General features: G+C 51.4%; 1 protein-coding gene across 1 annotated transcript; it reads right to left on the reverse strand.

Moving 5' to 3' along the window:
* Positions 1–1,179: 1,179 nt before the first annotated feature.
* LOC141977517 (alpha-tectorin-like) lies at positions 1,180–5,736 on the reverse strand. Its single transcript, XM_074939036.1, has 5 exons — positions 5,614–5,736; positions 4,621–4,902; positions 3,066–3,203; positions 2,189–2,348; positions 1,180–1,643 (listed from the first exon to the last, which is right to left on the reverse strand). The coding sequence occupies exons 1-5, from the start codon at positions 5,734–5,736 to the stop codon at positions 1,180–1,182; spliced, it is 1,167 nt and encodes a 388-aa protein (XP_074795137.1).
* Between the last annotated feature and the right edge of the window lie 11,876 nt (positions 5,737–17,612).

Here is a 17,612-nt window from a genome sequence, read left to right on the forward strand (position 1 = left end):
AGGTGAGGGGCTGAGGGCAGGTGAGAAGGAGGGCTGAGGGGTGAGGGGCAGGTGGGGGGCTGAGGGGTAGGTGAGGAGGGGGGCTGAGGGGCGAGGGGCAGGTGAGGAAGGGGGCAAGGGGTAGGTGAGGGGCTGAGGGCAGGTGAGAAGGAGGGCTGAGGGGTGAGGGGCAGGTGGGGGGCTGAGGGGCAGGTGAGGAGGGGGGCTGAGGGGCGAGGGGCAGGTGAGGAAGGGGGCTGAGGGGCGAGGGGTATGTGGGGGACTGAGGGCAGGTGAGGAAGGGGGGCTGAGGGGCAGGTGGGGGGCTGAGGGGTAGGTGAGGAGGGGGGCTGAGGGGTGAGGGGCAGGTGAGGAAGGGGGCTGAGGGGCAAGGGGTAGGTGGGGGGGCTGAGGGCAGGTGAGGAAGGGGGGCTGAGGGGCAGGTGGGGGGCTGAGGGGCAGGTGAGGAGGGGGGCTGAGGGGAGGGGGCAGGTGGGAGCTGAGGGGCGAGGGGCAGGTGGGGGGGCTGAGGGCAGGTGAGGAAGGGGGCTCAGGGGAAGGGGCTGCGGCCAGACAAAGGAGGAGCTAAGAAGCAACGGGGGCTGAGGGGCAAGCGAGGGGGCCATAGGTGATGGGGGAAGGGGGGAGAGGAGGGGGGCTGAGGGGCGCGATAACACCGCTTAGGTCTTTCCCGCCTTTTTCCCCCATCATCTCCTCTGCGCATGCGCAGCTGGGAGAGCCCAACAGCCCCAGCGCGGGGCTGGGGCAGAGGGGGCAGCCGGGCGCCGGGGAGAGCACGTGCAGGGGTCTCCCGCCCTCCCATCCGCTGGGGGAGAGAGGGAGGAGATAAATCCTGATTGGGGACAGAGCTGGGGCAGAAGGCTACTGGGGGCCAGTGCGGGAAGGGCTGGGGCGGGAGAGCACCGGGGGGCGGTACAGGAGGGGCTGGGGCGGGAGGGCATGGGGGGCAATACGGTTGGGGCTGGGGCGGGAGGGCACCAGGAGGCGGTACAGGAGGAGGACGCTGGGGGAGGTACAGAAGGGGCTGGGGCAGGAGGGCACTGGGGAGTGGTATGGGAGGGACTGGGGAGGAGGGCACTGGGGGGCGGTATGGGAGGGGCTCAGGCAGGAGGGCACGGGGGGGCAGTACGGGAGGGGCTTGTGTTTCTAGGGGGCTGTGGGAATATGAAGGCAGAGCAGTTACGCTGGAGCTGGGCTCATGTCCCGGAGCCCCCAACTCACCGTGACGTGTCCAGTGGCCCCCCTGGCCATGGCGATGTCCTGTCCGTAGACTGTCACCCGGACAAGGCGGGTGCAGGGTGCCCCCTGTGCGGCTCCTGGGTCCTCGCTCTCTGCCTCCACCCGGAATGGTGCCAGGCCAGAGGGATGCGGGGGGGCGCACAGCTGGGACAGCGTGTGGGTGCAGGCCCCCTGGAAGTGGTAGAGTCGCCCATCGAAGGTGCTGTAGTGCCGCCCCGCCCAGGCCCGGCAGGCTGCTCGGCTGATGGGCTGACACACGTGGTACCAGGAGGCTGGGTGGCAGGCCTCATCTGGGGAGCAACCCCTTGCATGGCACGTCACCCCGTCCTCCCCATACATACACTGGCACCGGCGCTCGCACTTCTGGTCGCTCCAGAAGAAAGTGCCAGGGGGCAGGAAGTTGGCTGCAGAGAGAGACCAGGAGGTTTGAGTCTGTGCCCTTCTAGGCAGGACGGGCAGCCAAGGAAGGCAGCAGCTGCCTGGGCCCAGGTGGAGGGAGACACACACCTGGGATCAGGGGAGATATGGTTAAAGGGAAGGACGGGGTATTGGGGGGTTGTTGGCTACAGAGGGCCTGGAAGCGGGGGATGGTTCTAGAGAAGGTTGGGGCTAGAAAGAAGGATGGGCTGGAAGGGAACAGAGAGATGGGCCGAGCAATGGGAGGGGAGGAAGGCGCCGGGAGAGGGCTGGGATGGATAAGGGAATGGGTCGGAAGGTGCTAGGGTGCCTGGGTGAGAGAGGCTTAGACAGAGACAAAGGCCCAGAGCAGCCAGGCTTCCACGCTTCATGGAAATCCTTGATGGTGTCAAAGCGGGGTGTGTGGATGAGAGATGAGAAGAGACAGGGGGCTTAGCCAAAGCAAGTGCAAGGTGCAGGCTGTAATATACTGGTGTGAGAGAGATGTTGCCACCCCCAAGTGGATGGCACCGCTGCGGCCTCTGCCACGCACCGTTGTAGACACAGCCGTTGGGCACAGCAAAATTGTCCACCTGGAAGGCCCATCGCCCAGGGCTCTTGATGTTGCTCATTGAGCTGATCTTCAGGATGCTTGGGGTCTGTGAGCCAGGGATGTTGAAGTAATTTTTGGACCCACCACTGTTAAATCCAGCCTGAGAGGGGAATGAACAGGAGCAGGATCAAAGGAAGAGGCAGCTGTTTGTGCTGGAGAGAGACACGACTCCAGTGCTGCGGATCCAGGATACACATGGGTCCTGGCAATGGGGCATCTGCAGGCACCAGGCTCATCGAGAGAATCAGTTTTTTGTACCACTGCCCCCTACTGGGCAGGAACAGGAGCACCGCAATGGGTCACACCAACTGGGAAAGAACCCAGGGATAATGACTTGTCACTTCTGTGACCACTAAACTACACTTCCCTCCACAAGCTAGGAATACAAATGAAGGGACTCCCAGTCCTCCCACTTCAACCACTGACCCCCACTCTTCTACCAGAGCTGGGATTGAACCCATAAGTCCTGACTCCCAGCTCCCCTGCTCTGACCCACTAGACCCCACTCCCTCCCATGCTGTGAATAGACTCCAAGAACTCAGGAGTCCTGACTCACATGCTTTGTTGCAACTAGAACTCAGGCCCTGTATCTTAGTCTCCTTTCCTAATCACTAGTACTAAGGTGATAGGGGCTTATGAGTCCAGTAGGTAGCTACACACATTTTGTGTATGGCGATGGAGGGATGGATAGAGAGACAAACGCTGCCTCCCATAATACAGAGAGGTGGCCGTTCTAGGCCCCATGTCCATTGAAAGTGCTGAACATACCTTCTCAGTCTCCCAGTTTTCCAGCCTGGAGTAATGAGGCAGGACCTACCTGGGCTGGGGTGCCTCCCAATCCAGTATGGGGGTCCCCACCACTCGCCGCCCCTGTAGTCCACTGGATGTCTGTGTAGTGCAGCATGATGAAGGACAGGTCGCCGTCAGTGGTTAGAACCACCTGGAAGGTGTTCACCTACAACAGTGCAGCCACCGTGAGGAAGACAATCGGTGAAGATTCACAAACCAGCACCTAAGACCAAGCACTTCTCTCCACACACCAGGTGTAGTCCCATGTTCACCCCCTACCCCAGCCTGTGTGGGAAGGCAGTTCAGGTGCCAAGACCTAATCAATGCTTGGTCTCTTTGCTGAGGTGGACAATGAACAGGCTAAATTAATGTTAGTGGCAGGGAAGGGGGGGTTGTCATGTTGATGCCTCTCCCCTAGGAGATATGCTGAGAACCACCACACTCACTCCAGACAAGCCACCAAACGTGCCACCAGATAGGAATAAAGGGTTATTCAATGAAACAACTGTTGAGTACTTTGGAGGTTATGAACCAGATTCTGATCTCAGCTTATATAAATCAAGAGTATCTCAATTATATTCAGTGGGGTTACTCCTGATCTACCCCAGGGTGAGCAAGAGGGGAATCAGCCCCACTGACTCCGATGGAGTTACTCCTGATCTACACCAGGGTGAGTAATAGTAGAACTGAGCCCTGTGCTCCTGCACCCCTTTAGTTCTCTGGCCTGAGGAGCTCTGCAACCTGGTTTCATTGTCTTTGAACGCTAATGTTCCTAACAATGTACAGTATTTAATGAAGATTTATCAAGACAGTTTATTATAAACAGGTATTTATTTAATGCACATTAATGTAGGAGGTCATAGAGAGCTAGACGCTCAACTGGTGTAAATCAGCATGGATTTCCAAGCAGCAATGCCAGTTCACCCCAGTTGAGGATCTGGCCCCAAAGCCTCCCCCTCACTCCCCCCCTTTCAGTTGCTGTGAGAATTCCAGCTCTGACCCAGCAGCTGGCTTTAGCGAGATCCCTGTTTCCAGCCAGTTTTCCTGGAGAGATCAGATACCCTGGCTGAGGTTGTACAGGGGAGGGTGTAAGGAGCCAGCTAGAAGAACAACCCAGGATCTTTCTGTCTCCCACCCATTCAGTGGAGCCACTGAGCCATGCAGACCCTGCCAAAGGCTCACACCATTCACAGCTAGACATTGCACAATAGGGATTCAAGATAAACACAAGCCCACTCCTGCAGCTCCTCCTGAGCTCAGCCACTGGACCACACACACTCCCAGTGGTGGGGATAGAATCTAGGAGTTTTGACTCCCAGCCCCTCTGCTCTAACCATTATATCCCAATCCCACCCAAAGCTGGCATTAGAACCCAAGAGTCCTGAGTCCATGTCCCTGCTGTTTTAACCACTAGACTCACTTTTCCCAGATTGGGGAAAAGAAGCCAGGAGTCCTGACTCCCAGCCCCCTCCAGCTCTAACTACTATACCCCACTGCCCTCCCAGAGATTGGGGTAGAACCTAGGAGGCCTGACTCCCAGGTCTTCTCCCCTCCACTATATCCAAGACCCTCTGGTACTTTACCTTGGAGGATTTGGAGCCATAGAAGGTCACGCGGTCCCAAGTGGCCACAAAGAGCCAGGCTGCGGTGAACTCTTCGTGGGGGAAGTAGGTGTTGATGTCAGCCGTGACTCTCTGCAAGAGCTGCGGGTCTCGGCTCTGCCGGTAACACACCTCGCCTGTGATGCGGTTATCCACATCCGCCCAGAACGGCGCTACAAAGGCCCGGCCATCGGTCAGTGGGAAGGAATCAGGTGTGAACTGGTTAACGGGGGCGCCAAACGACACCACACCATTATTGTTCACCTGGGGGTGAGAAAGGAGCTGAGGGTCTATCTTTTATCACCACACATAATCTTTCTATCCAGTCCCATTCTCACTGAGTGATTGGTCGGTCGGTCTGTCTGTCTGTCTATGTTGTATGCAGTGTTGTTGGAGCTGTGTCGGTCCCAGAATATTAGAGAGACAAGGTGGGTGAGGTAATATCTTTTACATGTATATTAATAATATATTATGACCTGAAAAGCTCTGTGTAGCTCGAAAGCTTCCTCTCTCTCACCAGCAGAAGTTGGTCCAATAGGAGATAGTGCCTCCCCCACCTTGTCTGTCTAGGTATCCATCCCCATACGTCGCTCATCTGTGTAGCAGCTTAGCTTTTATATTCTTACCTGGCCCCTGTCACCGCACACTCAGTGGATGTTGGAGCCTGTTTGCACGAGTTTTTTTACTGGCTACGGAAAGGCAATTGGTGGCTGCCCTCTCTAAGGACCCCACCCCTGGAGGGTAGGTAATTCAGCCTCTCTGGCTCATTCCACCCATGTGAACTCTGCAGTGGTTAAGCCAGGAGGCCATTCTATGCTGACTGGGGGATACCGATGCCTGCCCACTAAGAACTGGAGTGAGACCCCATCCACTCATTTCTCAGAGGCCACCAAAGAGCCTGCCAGCAGAGGAGAACATCCTAGGGTTTGGGCTGCTGAGGAGAACACTCCCACTCAGAGACAATGAGCAACTTACGTAAAGAGAGCGGTAACTCCTGCTGTAGAAGGAGAAGCGCACTGAGATGGGGATTTCAGGAGACGCCCCATCGTCTGCCTTGGGGGTTCTTCTGTCTCGGAACTTGGGTCCATATGGGTACATGAGTGTATCTGAGGAGACACGGGGAGCAGACAGTGGGGATACTGAACAGTGTCATATGGAGAACTAGCTGTCTGTCTACAGTGTAATTTTAGCCATGCTGGAACCAGGATATGAGAGAGACAAGGTGGGGGAGGTAATATCTTTTATTGGACCAACTTCTGCTGGTGAGAGACAAGCTTTGGAGATACACAAGAGCCCTTCTTCAGGTTTGGACCAGGTAATCAGAGTGTCACAGCTAAATGCAAGTTGGGACAGCATTGTTTAGCATAAGGAGTAAGCACACATTAGTGGCCAATTAATATCTGTGAGTTATAGCACAAAGGAGGTTTGGTGGGTTACACATTGTTGTAATGAGTCATAAAACCAGTATCTGTTGAGTCCATGATTTTTAGTGTCTAGCAAAGTTAAAGTTGCAGGCTGCCTTTTGAAGGCACTGTGCAGGTTTCCTTTGAGGATGAGGACTGACAGGTCAGATAAGGAGTGATGGCTTTGTGAAAAGTGTTCGTCCACCAGTCATAGGGTGGTTTTGGTTTTTGTCCCACCTTGCATTTAGCTGTGACACTCTGATTACTTTTTCCAGACCCAACGAATGGCTCTGTGTAGCTCAAAAGTGTCTCTCTTTCTCCACCAGAAGTTGGTCCAATAAAAAAACATCACTTCACCCACCTTGTCTCTCTAGTATCCTGGTACCAACACGGCTACAAGAACTCTGCATGATCTCCCTATCTATCTCCCTATCTGTGTATTTATCCTGTCTGCCTCCCTCCATAAGCAATGTGTGCACCTATCCTACACATCACCACAGCTCCAGCGTGGCACCCATCTGCCTGTGGTACCAGAAGCCCAGCACTGTGCCTCTGGGGCAGGGACTGTCTCTTAGTGCTCATGCCGTGCCCAGCACAACGTGCCCCCAGTTCTCACTGAGGCCTCTGTTTGTTACTTCCATAACAGCCATGGAGGAAGAGAGAGAAGGATGTGGCTGAAGACAGTGGGAGCTGCACATACCCACAATGCCGTGGGAAGGGAGCAGAGCAGAGACTAGAGCTAGATGAGCCTTGGGAGCTGGGAAGGGAGTAGGTAGAGAGGCAGTTTCTGTGGGATGGGGGTGCAGCTTGTGCCTGAAGGGAACAGGGAGCTGGGAGGGGGCTGCTGAGGGGTGGGGTGATGTGGTCACCCCTCTTTATACATGGCAGTAGGTGGCAACAGCATCCTGCCTTCCCTGGAGTTTGGGGCGGAGGGGCATAGAGGAAGGAGCCACAATAGCTAAGATGAGCAGAGATGGAGGCTTGGATAGGATGTGATGGAGCTTGGAGATCCAGGGGACAGGCTTCGCAGCAGGAAGAGTCCTGCCCAGGGTGGAGTCCGAGGAGCTGCTGGGGGCACGGAGATCACTCCCCTGGAGGGCATTCAGTTCCACTTGGAGGTTGACCCCACACTGGTCATTTTCACTTGCTGCCTCCCATCCAGTTTGCTCCCTGATGGGGATCCCCAGCATGGCTGGGAAGCATTTGCCCCAAACCATGCACCTTCCTGGACTTAGGAATAATGACTGGCCCCCAGCACCCTCCCCCCGCTAACAAGGACAAACACACCTCACAGCTAATGCCCTCCTGCTGCATGTGTGGAAATGAGGAGCGACTGCAGTCCACCTACCTGTATCAGCCACTGCTGCCCCAGAGAGCACCTGCAATGCTAAAATCAAAGGAAGATTAACAGAGGCAGGCAGTGGCTGTGTGGCCTTGCTTCCTGGCTGAGATACTAGCCCAGGGAAGAAGTGCTGACCGCTGTGCAGGGGCATTTTCTGTTCATAGAATCATAGAAGATCGGGGTTGGAAGAGACCTCAGGAGGTCATCTAGTCCCACCCCCTGCTCAAAGCAGGACCAACCCCAACTAAATCATCCCAGCCAGGGCTTTGTCAAGCTGGGCCTTAAAAACCTTTAAGGAAGGAGATTCCACCACCTCCCTAGGTAAACCATTCCAGTGCTTCACCACTCTCCTGTTGAAATAGTGTTTCCTAATATCCAACCTAGACCTCCCCCACTGCAACTTGAGACCATTGTTCCTTGTTCTGTCATCTGCCACCACTGAGAACAGCCGAACCCCCTTTCAGGTAGTTGAAAGCAGATATCAAATTCCCCCTCACTCTTCTCTTCTGCAGACTAAATAAGACCAGTTCCCTCAGCCTCCCCTCATAAATCATGTGCCCCAGCCCCCTAATCATTTTCACAGACTAGGGCTAGCGGGGGTAGTGACAGTGTAAGATTCCCACTACACCTATCCATCCCCTTACACATCATCTATCTATCTATTCCTACACATTATCTATCTATCTATTTATCTTTAATGTATTTGTCTGTCTTCTTTCATCTATCCATCCATTTGATCTGATCTGTATAAAATCTCTCTTTTTGCTGTTTTTCACTGTTTGTTCTCTCTCTCTATCTCAGCCCATCTGAGTGGCAACCTCCTTTCACACAGGTCCTCAAGGGGTGATGGTGTTCAGTCACTACGGCTCTTGGTAGGGTTCTGGAGATGAAAGGCGCAGGCATTCTAGTCCCATGAGCTATCTACTTTGGAACAGCTGCCCTGGATCAGAGCCTTGGGTCCAATATCCTGCCTCTGAATGTGGCTTCAGAAGAAGGGACAGTGACTGTTCTGGGGTAATCTGCCTCTAAGATTCCTTCTAACACCCCTACAGGCTGGCATCAGAGGGGAGGGGTGGCCCAGTGGTTTGTGCACTAGCCAGGGACTTGGGAGACTGGTGTTCAGTTCCCTGGTTGGCCTCAGACTCCCTACATGAGTCAGTTAGTCTCTGCTCTGTTCTCCATCTGTACCATGGGGATGACAGCACTGCCCTGCCTTACAGGGCTGTGTGAAGATAAATGTATTAAAGGCTGTGAGTTGCCCAGATACCAGGGTGATAGACACCCCAAAGCAGGAGAGTTTATAATGGGATTCTTTAGGTTACATTAACTAAAGGAGGACAGAAGTGATGTTTGTGAAGGACCTTGTTCTGAATAGGAAAGAAACGTCCCAATTTTGAAATTTTCCACGAAGGAAAATTTTGGGAAAAAAAATTAATTTCCGGTAATCAAAATGTTTCATTTGGACAAAATTGAAATGTTTGGATTCAATTTTGACTTTTTAAAATTTTTTGCTATACTGTTTTCTATTCAGAATTTTAATACTTTCAAATCAAAAAGCATTTCACAATGAAAAGTTTAAACAGCACATTTTGACATAATTGGAACATCTCCCCCCGTTTTCTTCTGAAACAAATTTCTGATGAAATTGACCCAATTTTGCAAAGCATTTTGATTTCAGTGGATCTGCATATGCCAGCTGAATATGGTTTTGTTAAAGTTTCTCTGACCAGTTCTAAGTTTAACCTTTTATTATTCCAACGTCTCATTATCCATCTAAAGGCTGATCTTTATTTTGCATCCTGCTAAGCTCTGGCCCTCAGCAATACCTTGTGCCAGTGAGTTCCACATACGAATTCTTTTGCTCGGTTTTGAATTTGCTTCTTTTGTGTGTCATTAGAAGTCCCTTTGTTTTCGTGTTAAAAATCAGGGTGAATAAAATCTATCTTCTCTCTCCCATTCATTAAAATCTCTATATTTCTTTTTTCCATGGAAGTCTTCTTTCACTCTTCCCATAGCCCTTCCAAAATCATTCAATCCCAGGTTGGCACTTACCCAGTGCTAGCAGTCCTGGAAACAGCAGGTGACACTGTCTTGTCATTTCTGTCCCCTTGGCCACTTAAATCAGAAACTGTATTAAAAACCTAAGCGTTAATCATAAACATGTCTTGCATTTCCTAGTGCCTTGAATCCTGAAGGGTCATAAAGTGCCTTACAGGCTGTATACACCAGGCTTGTTCCCCCACTGCTGACATGCAGCTGCCTCTGGGTGAGGAATGGCAGCTATTTAACAAAAAAAGAAAAGGAGGACTTGTGGGCTACAGCTCACTTCATTGGATGAAGTGAGCTGTAGCTCACGAAAGCTTATGCTCAGATAAATTTGTTAGTCTCTAAGGTGCCACAAGTCCTCCTTTTCTTTTTGCGAATACAGACTAACACGGCTGCTACTCTGAAACCAGCTATTTAACAGCTACTCAGCAATGCTTCACATGCATTGCTCACCTAGCGTTACAAGGCAGCCAGCTCTGGGGTGGGGTGCAGCAGATGTCTCTGGGAGGGGAGTGTGGTTTAAAGGTTACAGCTGAGGCTGGGAGTCAGGACTCCTGGTCCTATTCCTACATCTATGATGGAGTGTGATTTAGTAATTAGAGGGAGGATTGTGACTCCTGAATTGTAGGGACTGCCCCTGTAAGTCACTTCCCCTCTCCGTGACTCAGTTTCCCTATTGCTAAAATGAGGACTACCTCCCAGGGGTTCTAATGTTGAATGAATTCACACTGAAGAAGGGCTCTGTGATCCTGGGATGAAAGGAACTAGCTAGAGGCAAAATGTTAAGATAAGGCACTTTGGAGTCAGGTCACCCACTACTGGGTGGAGGAGCAATGCAGTGGCTCAGCCAGCACTGCAATGCAGCCACTTCTGGGGTAAGGAGCAACATCTGGGCAGCAATGCCACACAGAGGTCACTGAAATGAGGCCACGTTTGGGGTGGGCTTTGTCAGCTGTTTAACAGCCACACTGCAACTTAGATCACCTGGGGAGGGTCCAAGACGTGCTCCTTTCCTTTCCAATGGTCCCACAAATATTCTCCTGTTAAAGCTGCAGGAGATCAGCCGGAACCAAGACATGGAAATAAAGCTGCTGCATCTTACCTGCGTTCCATCAGTGTGATCCCCCTAAATGCTTCTCAGTCCTGTGTGAGTAGCATGGTGTCTTTCCGCAGGGCAGGGGGGTTTATATTAACATCTCAGGGGCGTAACTTACCGGGAGCAAATCCTGGGTGCATCATAATACTGAATAGATCCATTTTTCACCTCCAGCTCTGCTGGGAATCTTGGCAAGACCCGTTTCCCCCTCCAGCTCTCTGGGCACTAATATTAAGTGGATCTATTGTGTTCCTTCTCCAAAGCCCTTGGCAAGAAGCTGGGGCAATAAGGGCCACAGTATTAATGAGCTGGAAAGAGGCAAGAGTGCTAATGGGGGGGGGGGCCTGGCTGCCCCCATGGTGTCGCCACCAGACAGAGGATGGGTTTGCCAGCGCTTCTCCAGGGAATGCATGGACACCTCTCTCCATGCCAGGAGCCGAGGGGCAGGAGCAGAGAATGAAGCAGGTACAGATTACATGGCTAAGCCATCTTGCTGTTGGCAGCGGGGGAAAATAATGAGTGGGGTCTAGTGGTCAGAGCAGTTAGGCTGGGGAGCAGGACTCCTGGGTTCTCTCCCTGGGTCTGGGAGGCAAGTGGAGTCTAATGGGTTAGAGCAGGTGGGCTGGGGATCAGGACTCTCAGATTCCCAGCCCTGGGAGAGGAGTGGAGTCTGGTGGGTTGGAGAAGAGGGGAGGCTGGAAGTCAGGACTCCTGGGTTCTGTCCCCAGCTCTGGGAGGGGATGGGGAGTAGTGGTTCCTAGTCGGGACTGGGAGTTAAGATGGGTGTGTGATTATGAATCATCCTATTGTCTTCACCCGTGCTGTCCAGATGTCACCAAGAGCAAAATTTGGGCCATGGCTAAGTGTGAGTCAGAACAAGCCCCAGTTCCCCAGGCCCAGGCTGGGTGGCTAACACTAGGGAGGGTTAGGCCAGCACCCTGAGGGTCCTAGAGACAGCAACCCTGCCTCTGACACCCGCTGGGCTGGGAGGAGGGTGATATAGGCACCTTGCAAAGCAGAGCCATGCATGGAGTTTCTCAGAATGCCCAGCGATCCACCCTAGAGTGACTGGGGATCAGTTGGGAACCACGCCCTCTACAAGGGAGGGGCCTGAGCTGAGGATGGGTGGGGAAGAAGGACTCCTAAGAGCTGGACGGAAAGGCCTGAGCCTCTCCAGCTATGTGCTGGAATTCCCCTCCTCTGAGCCCCCAGTCCTTCATGACTGCAATCCCATGCCCTCATGAACGCCATTCCCCTTCTCCCTGGGGCACATTGCATTCTGGGCCCAATCTCAACCCCCGAGTTGCCCCACGGCCCATTGCAGTCCAGGGAGCAGCTCCCACTGATCCCTATGGGCAATGGGGCCAGCCTGGGTGTTTCTCAGCCTCAAGGGGGACATGTTCCCATAGTGTCCAGGGCCACAAGACTCCCCTGACTGGGGAAGGCCTTTATGAGCCAGGTTACCCAGTCAGACTACATCTCCCATGGCACATCATGGCCATGGTCATCATAGAATATCAGGGACCTCAGGAGGTCATCTAGTCCAACCCCCTGCTCAAAGCAGGACCAATCTCCAATTTTTGCCCCAGATCCCTAAATGGCCCCCTCAAGGATTGAGTTCACAACCCTGGGTTTAGCAGGCCAATGCTCAAACCACTGAGCTATCCCTCCCCCCAGCTGGGGATCCCAGCATGTAAGGGCAACTGAAAGCACAGGGAGCCGAAACTACAGCTCCCATGAGGTACCACGGCAACGTTCTCACACCAAAATACTTGGGGTGTTGGGAAAAGACTGAAAATGTTTTGGAAATCAAACATTTCCACAGGGAGCTGACATGTCGCCACAAGTCCTGTAGCAGGAACATCTAGTGTTCCACCGGAAACAAGTGTGGATAGACATTTCCCAGCAGGCCATGCAAAGTGCCAAGGGTCTGGTTCTGGTCAGGGCAGTGCCCTCAGGCCTGTCCAGTTTAGGCTGGGTAGCGTGCCAGGGAGACCGGTTCAGGCCAAGGGACATGCAATGAGATCTGTTTCAGGCTGGCTGCTGTGCCATGGGGTCCAGCATAGGCCAGTCAGTGTGCCATGGGGTTTGTCCAGTTCAGGCTTGGTGTGTGCCATGGGATCAGCTAAGGCTGGGGGTGCGGGGGGCATGCAGGGGGTCTGGCTCGGCCCAGCTGGTATACCATGGGGTCCAGTCCAAGCTAGCTGGCATGCCATGGGGTCTGGTTCAGGCTGAGGGACATGCCATGGGGTCCAGGCCAGGCCACTTGGTGTACCATGATTCCAGTTCAGCTCAGCGGGCATGCCATGAGGCCAGGTTCAGGGCAGGGTGCGTGCCTTGGGGCCAGGTCTGGTTCCTGGGTGAATCGGGCCAGTTGGTCCAGTCAGGCCCAATGGCCAGATCCCATAGTGGGGCACCGAGGGAACATACAGACCCCAGCACTCATGGAATGGTGGCCCCAGCTCCGGAGCCCATAAACCTGTCTTCCCAGCCCTGGCCAGTCCCGGATTCTCTGGGTTCACTGCTTGCTGATTTCCTGCTCTCAACCCCCAGGAGAGGCACAACCCGCTCAGCCATTAACTGCCTGGGGAGGAGGCCATCCGTCTCCTTCAGCAATGTGCCACAGTGTGTAATTACAAACAGTGGGAGCTCTCACCCTCCATGGCCTGCCATTGTTCTCGCCCCCACACGCTGGCTCCCATTATCCACAGCGTGATTAGTCATTAGGAGCTGGCTGGGGGGAGGGGGATAATGAGCCATCAGCCACGCTGTATCAGGCCCAGCTCTGTTAACTCTATAATATATGAAAAGCAGTGAGGACGATGGGTAGATGATGGGGTGGGAGGGGGGTGGATAGATGATGGGCTGTGGGGGATGGCGAGACAGATGATAGGTGTAACAATTCTGCTTCTGGCAGGACACAACTGAGAGTATTAATTCAGGACAAATTGCTTAGAGCAGGGCAGTTACAGCCCAAGGCTGGGGGTCCTTCACTACTAAGGCACACCAAACCAGCCAAACAGAGAGGACTTCGGTCTCACCCCACTGGCTAACCAGAAGTCATACAAGCAATTCCCTTAGACATTCCTAGTGTCACCACCAGTGCCTCTCGTTATGGGGACGAATGGTTATGAAAACCAATACCCCAGTGAAAGAAGAAAGGTTCTCCCGATCCCAAAGGACCAAGCCCCAGACCCCGGTTTAGGTAAGTCAGATCTTACCCACAAATCACGCTGTTGCCAATCCTTTAGAACCTAAAATCTAAAGGTTTATTCATAAAAAGAAATAAATATAGATTAGAGTTAAAATTGGTTAAATGGAATCAATTACATACAGTCATGGCAAAGTTCTTGGTTCAGGCTTGTAGAAGTGATGGAATAAACTGCAGGCTCAAATCAAGTCTCTGGAGAACATCCACAGCTGGGATGGGTCATTCAGAGCTTCAGTTTATAGCAAGGTTCCTCCAGAAGTGAGAAGCAGGACTGAAGACAAAATGGAGGGGTTTCCAGAGCCTTTTATATTCTCTGCCCTGTGGAAGGACACCTCTTTGTTCTTACTGTGGAAAATCACAGCAGCAAGATGGAGTTTGGAGTCACATGGGCAAGTCACATGTCCATGCATGACTCAGTTTGCAGGCGGCAGCCATTGCTCAGATGCTACCTTGAACATCCCAGGAAGACTTCTTATGTGGATTGGAGTCTCCCAAGGTCATTGTCAGTTAAGTGTTTCGTGGTTGGGCACTTAATCTGCAAATGGTACACATATACAGATAGTATAATCGTAACCAGCAAATCATAACTTTTCCATAGACACCTCACATGTCAACCTTTGTACAATATTTCCTGCAAATATATAACAGTGGTTGCAACAATGATCTATACGGTCACAGTTTATGACAATAATGTCACAATAGGGTATGTGGGAGTGGTTAGATATATGATATGGTGTGAGGGTGAGGTTCAATGATGGGATGTGGGGGGGTGGCAAAATAGATGATAGGGTATGTGAGAGTGGTTAGATATATGATATAGTGTGGGGGGGTGGATAGATGATGGGGTGTGGGGTTTGTGGATAGATGGTGGGCTGTGGGGGGATAGTGAGATAGATTATAGGGTATGTGTGTGATGCTCTGTACCTCATGGGAACACCCTACACTCCCATGTTCACCTTTATAATATGATTGTGTGGTATCCAATGCAAAGTTTGTCATGTTGGGTGTCTTTGGAAGGCTCACGATGCACTGAGCATGGTTGTTACAGGAATGTTATAGTGAGGTTATAGGTAATAATTTCATGTACGTAGTTATGAGGCTGAAAATGTATCCTCGTGGCTTAAAGCAAGCCCAGGCAAAAACGCTCCAAGAGCAGAGGGGCAGTTCACACCTCGTCAGGGCATGGATAGGACAAGCCCAGCCCAGCCTCACAGGAACAATGGACACTGGCTCAGGAAGCAACAGAAGAATCTGTTAGACCCTGGAGGGCGTCGCCCCCTTCCTTTGGTCGGTTTGGGACTGTGATGAGGTAATGCTCCCCTGACTCTGAAGTGGGGCTCGGGGGGGGGGGGGGCAAAGCCAAGAGGAAAGAAAGGACATGGTGAAAGGGAGAGACGTTTGCCATGCTCGCTCTCTTCCACCTACATCTACAGACACCACCACCACCAAGCGACTGAAACGCTGATCAAAGGGAAGAGCCTGACTGAAAAGTAACCAGCCAGCCTGTGGTGAGAAGCATCTAAGTTTGTAAGGACATTGCAAGTGTTCAGATCAGCTTAGAATGCGTTTTGCTTTTATTTCATTGGACCAAATCTGACTTGTTATGCTTTGACATATAATCACTTAAAATCTATCTTTATAGTTAATAAATCTGTTCGTTTATTCTACCTGAAGCCGTGTGTTTGGTTTGCAGTGTGTCTGAGACTCCCCTTGGGGGAACAAGCCTGGTACATATCAATTTCTTTGTTAAATTGACAAACTCATATGGGCTTGCAGCATCCAGCGGGCATAACTGGACACTGCAAGATGGAGGTTTCCAGGGTTGTGTCTGGGACCAGAGATATTGGCTAGTGTCATTTGGTTGCAAGTAGCTGGGAGCAGCTGACATGCCAGAGGCTGTGCGTGAATGGCCCAGGAGTGGGGGTTCTCACCGCAGAACAGGGTAAGTCTGGCTCCCAGAGTCAAGGACTGGAGAGACCTAGCAGATCACCGCTCCAGCTAACACCAGAGGGGAACATCAGAATGTGGGAGTGGTTAGATATATGATAAGGAGTGGGGAGGATGCGTAGACGATGGGGTTTGGGAGAATGGTGGGATAGATGATGGGATAGTTGATAGGGTATGTGGGAGTGGTTAGATATATAATAGGGTGGGGAGTGGATAGATGATGCAGGGTGGGGGATACCGAGATAGGTGATAGGGATGTGGGAGTGGTTAGACATATGATAGGGTATGGAGGTACGGATCGATGGGCTGTGGGAGGATGGCGAGAGAGATGATAGGGTGGGGGGGATGGGTAGATGATGGAGTGTGGGGGAATGGCAAGATAGATGAAAGAGTATGTGGGAGTGATTAGATGGTGGGGGGATGGGTAGATGATGGTGGGGGGGATGGATCAAAGTTGGGGGGACAAAGATGGATGGATGATGGGAGGATGGATAGATGCTGTTGTGGAGGGGATGGATAGCTGATGGTAGAGCAATGGATCAATGATGGTGGGGGGATGGATTGATGATGGTGGGAGGACGGGTAGATGATGGTGGGGGTGGATAGATGATGGTGGAGACAATGGATGGACGATGATGGTGCGGGGGATGGATCAATGATGATGCGGGGATGGATAGATGATGGTGGGGGAGATTCGTAGTAGATGATAGGGTGCATGGGAGTGGTTAGGTCAATGGTGAGGTGAGGAGGATGGATCGATGATAGTGGGGGGATGGATTGATGATGGTGGGGGGGGTGGATCAGTGATGGTGGGGATGGATAGATGATGGTGGGGGGATGGATCAATATCAAGCCATGTTCTCACACCATTCATTCAGTATGGCCACACCAATTCGGCATTATCCCAGCAGTCCTCCATTCGATATTCAATTACCAAAGATAATTTATTCCAGTGCTTAACCACTCTGACAGTTAGGAAGTTTTTCCTAATGTCCAGCCTAAACCTAAACCTTGTCCTATCCTCAGAGGTTAAGAAGAACAATTTTTGTAATATCGCATAAATCATACCCGCAATTTGTACGCTAACTATTAGATCATGTGTTTCCTTTTCTGGTCCTTATAAAACGTAAAGCATTATCTTACGATTTTTAGTAGCTCAATCTTATAAATTTTCCATAAAGCCTGTTTTTTCTTATATGGCTTGCACATTTGGTATTCAAAACAGAAACTACCAAGGAATAATGCTGTAGTTTTAGAAATTTAAAATAGCACTGCCCATTCAACATCATTTTATGCTGTTACTTGACATACAACATTATATCAAGCACACATTTGAGATCTTATTTTTTGTACAGCTTTTTTAACAATTTTATACTTTCGAGCAAGCATACCTTTTACAGATATTATTAATCAAGGTGACCTTTCTATTTGGTCTAGTGTGCGTGGATTAGTTTGTATTTTCATATCCCAATCTGTATAATTTTACTCTATTTTCCTTAAATTTGGCGATGCTAATCTAGGGTGAGTCAGAAAGGTTTTAGGTATCTGAGGGTGCCATTGATATTGTGTACATTGGAAAGGAGTTACATTTTTACGACTACTTTACATTCCTTGGTCCATAGGCCAGGTTATTTGTTACTACAGTACCCTTTTCCATTTGATACCAACATATGTCTTGGTTTATTTTATATAATTCCCACCAATCCTTTTTCCACTGTAAATGCATGGTGATGTTACCCCCTTTTTAATCCAAATTTCAGTGTCCTTCTTTAACCAAGGTACCTCATTCCCATTGGGCTCCTAGTATTTGCTTCCATTCTAATCCACCATAATCCACTCCCTTTTGGTACTATTTCATAGTACCCTGTTTCAATTCCCCAGGTGCTGGCATATATTACCTGGCACATTTTTTGTTGTTAGTGAGTCTAT

Source organism: Natator depressus, chromosome 24 (assembly GCF_965152275.1).
Source record: "Natator depressus isolate rNatDep1 chromosome 24, rNatDep2.hap1, whole genome shotgun sequence".
Classification (NCBI taxonomy): domain Eukaryota; kingdom Metazoa; phylum Chordata; order Testudines; family Cheloniidae; genus Natator; species Natator depressus.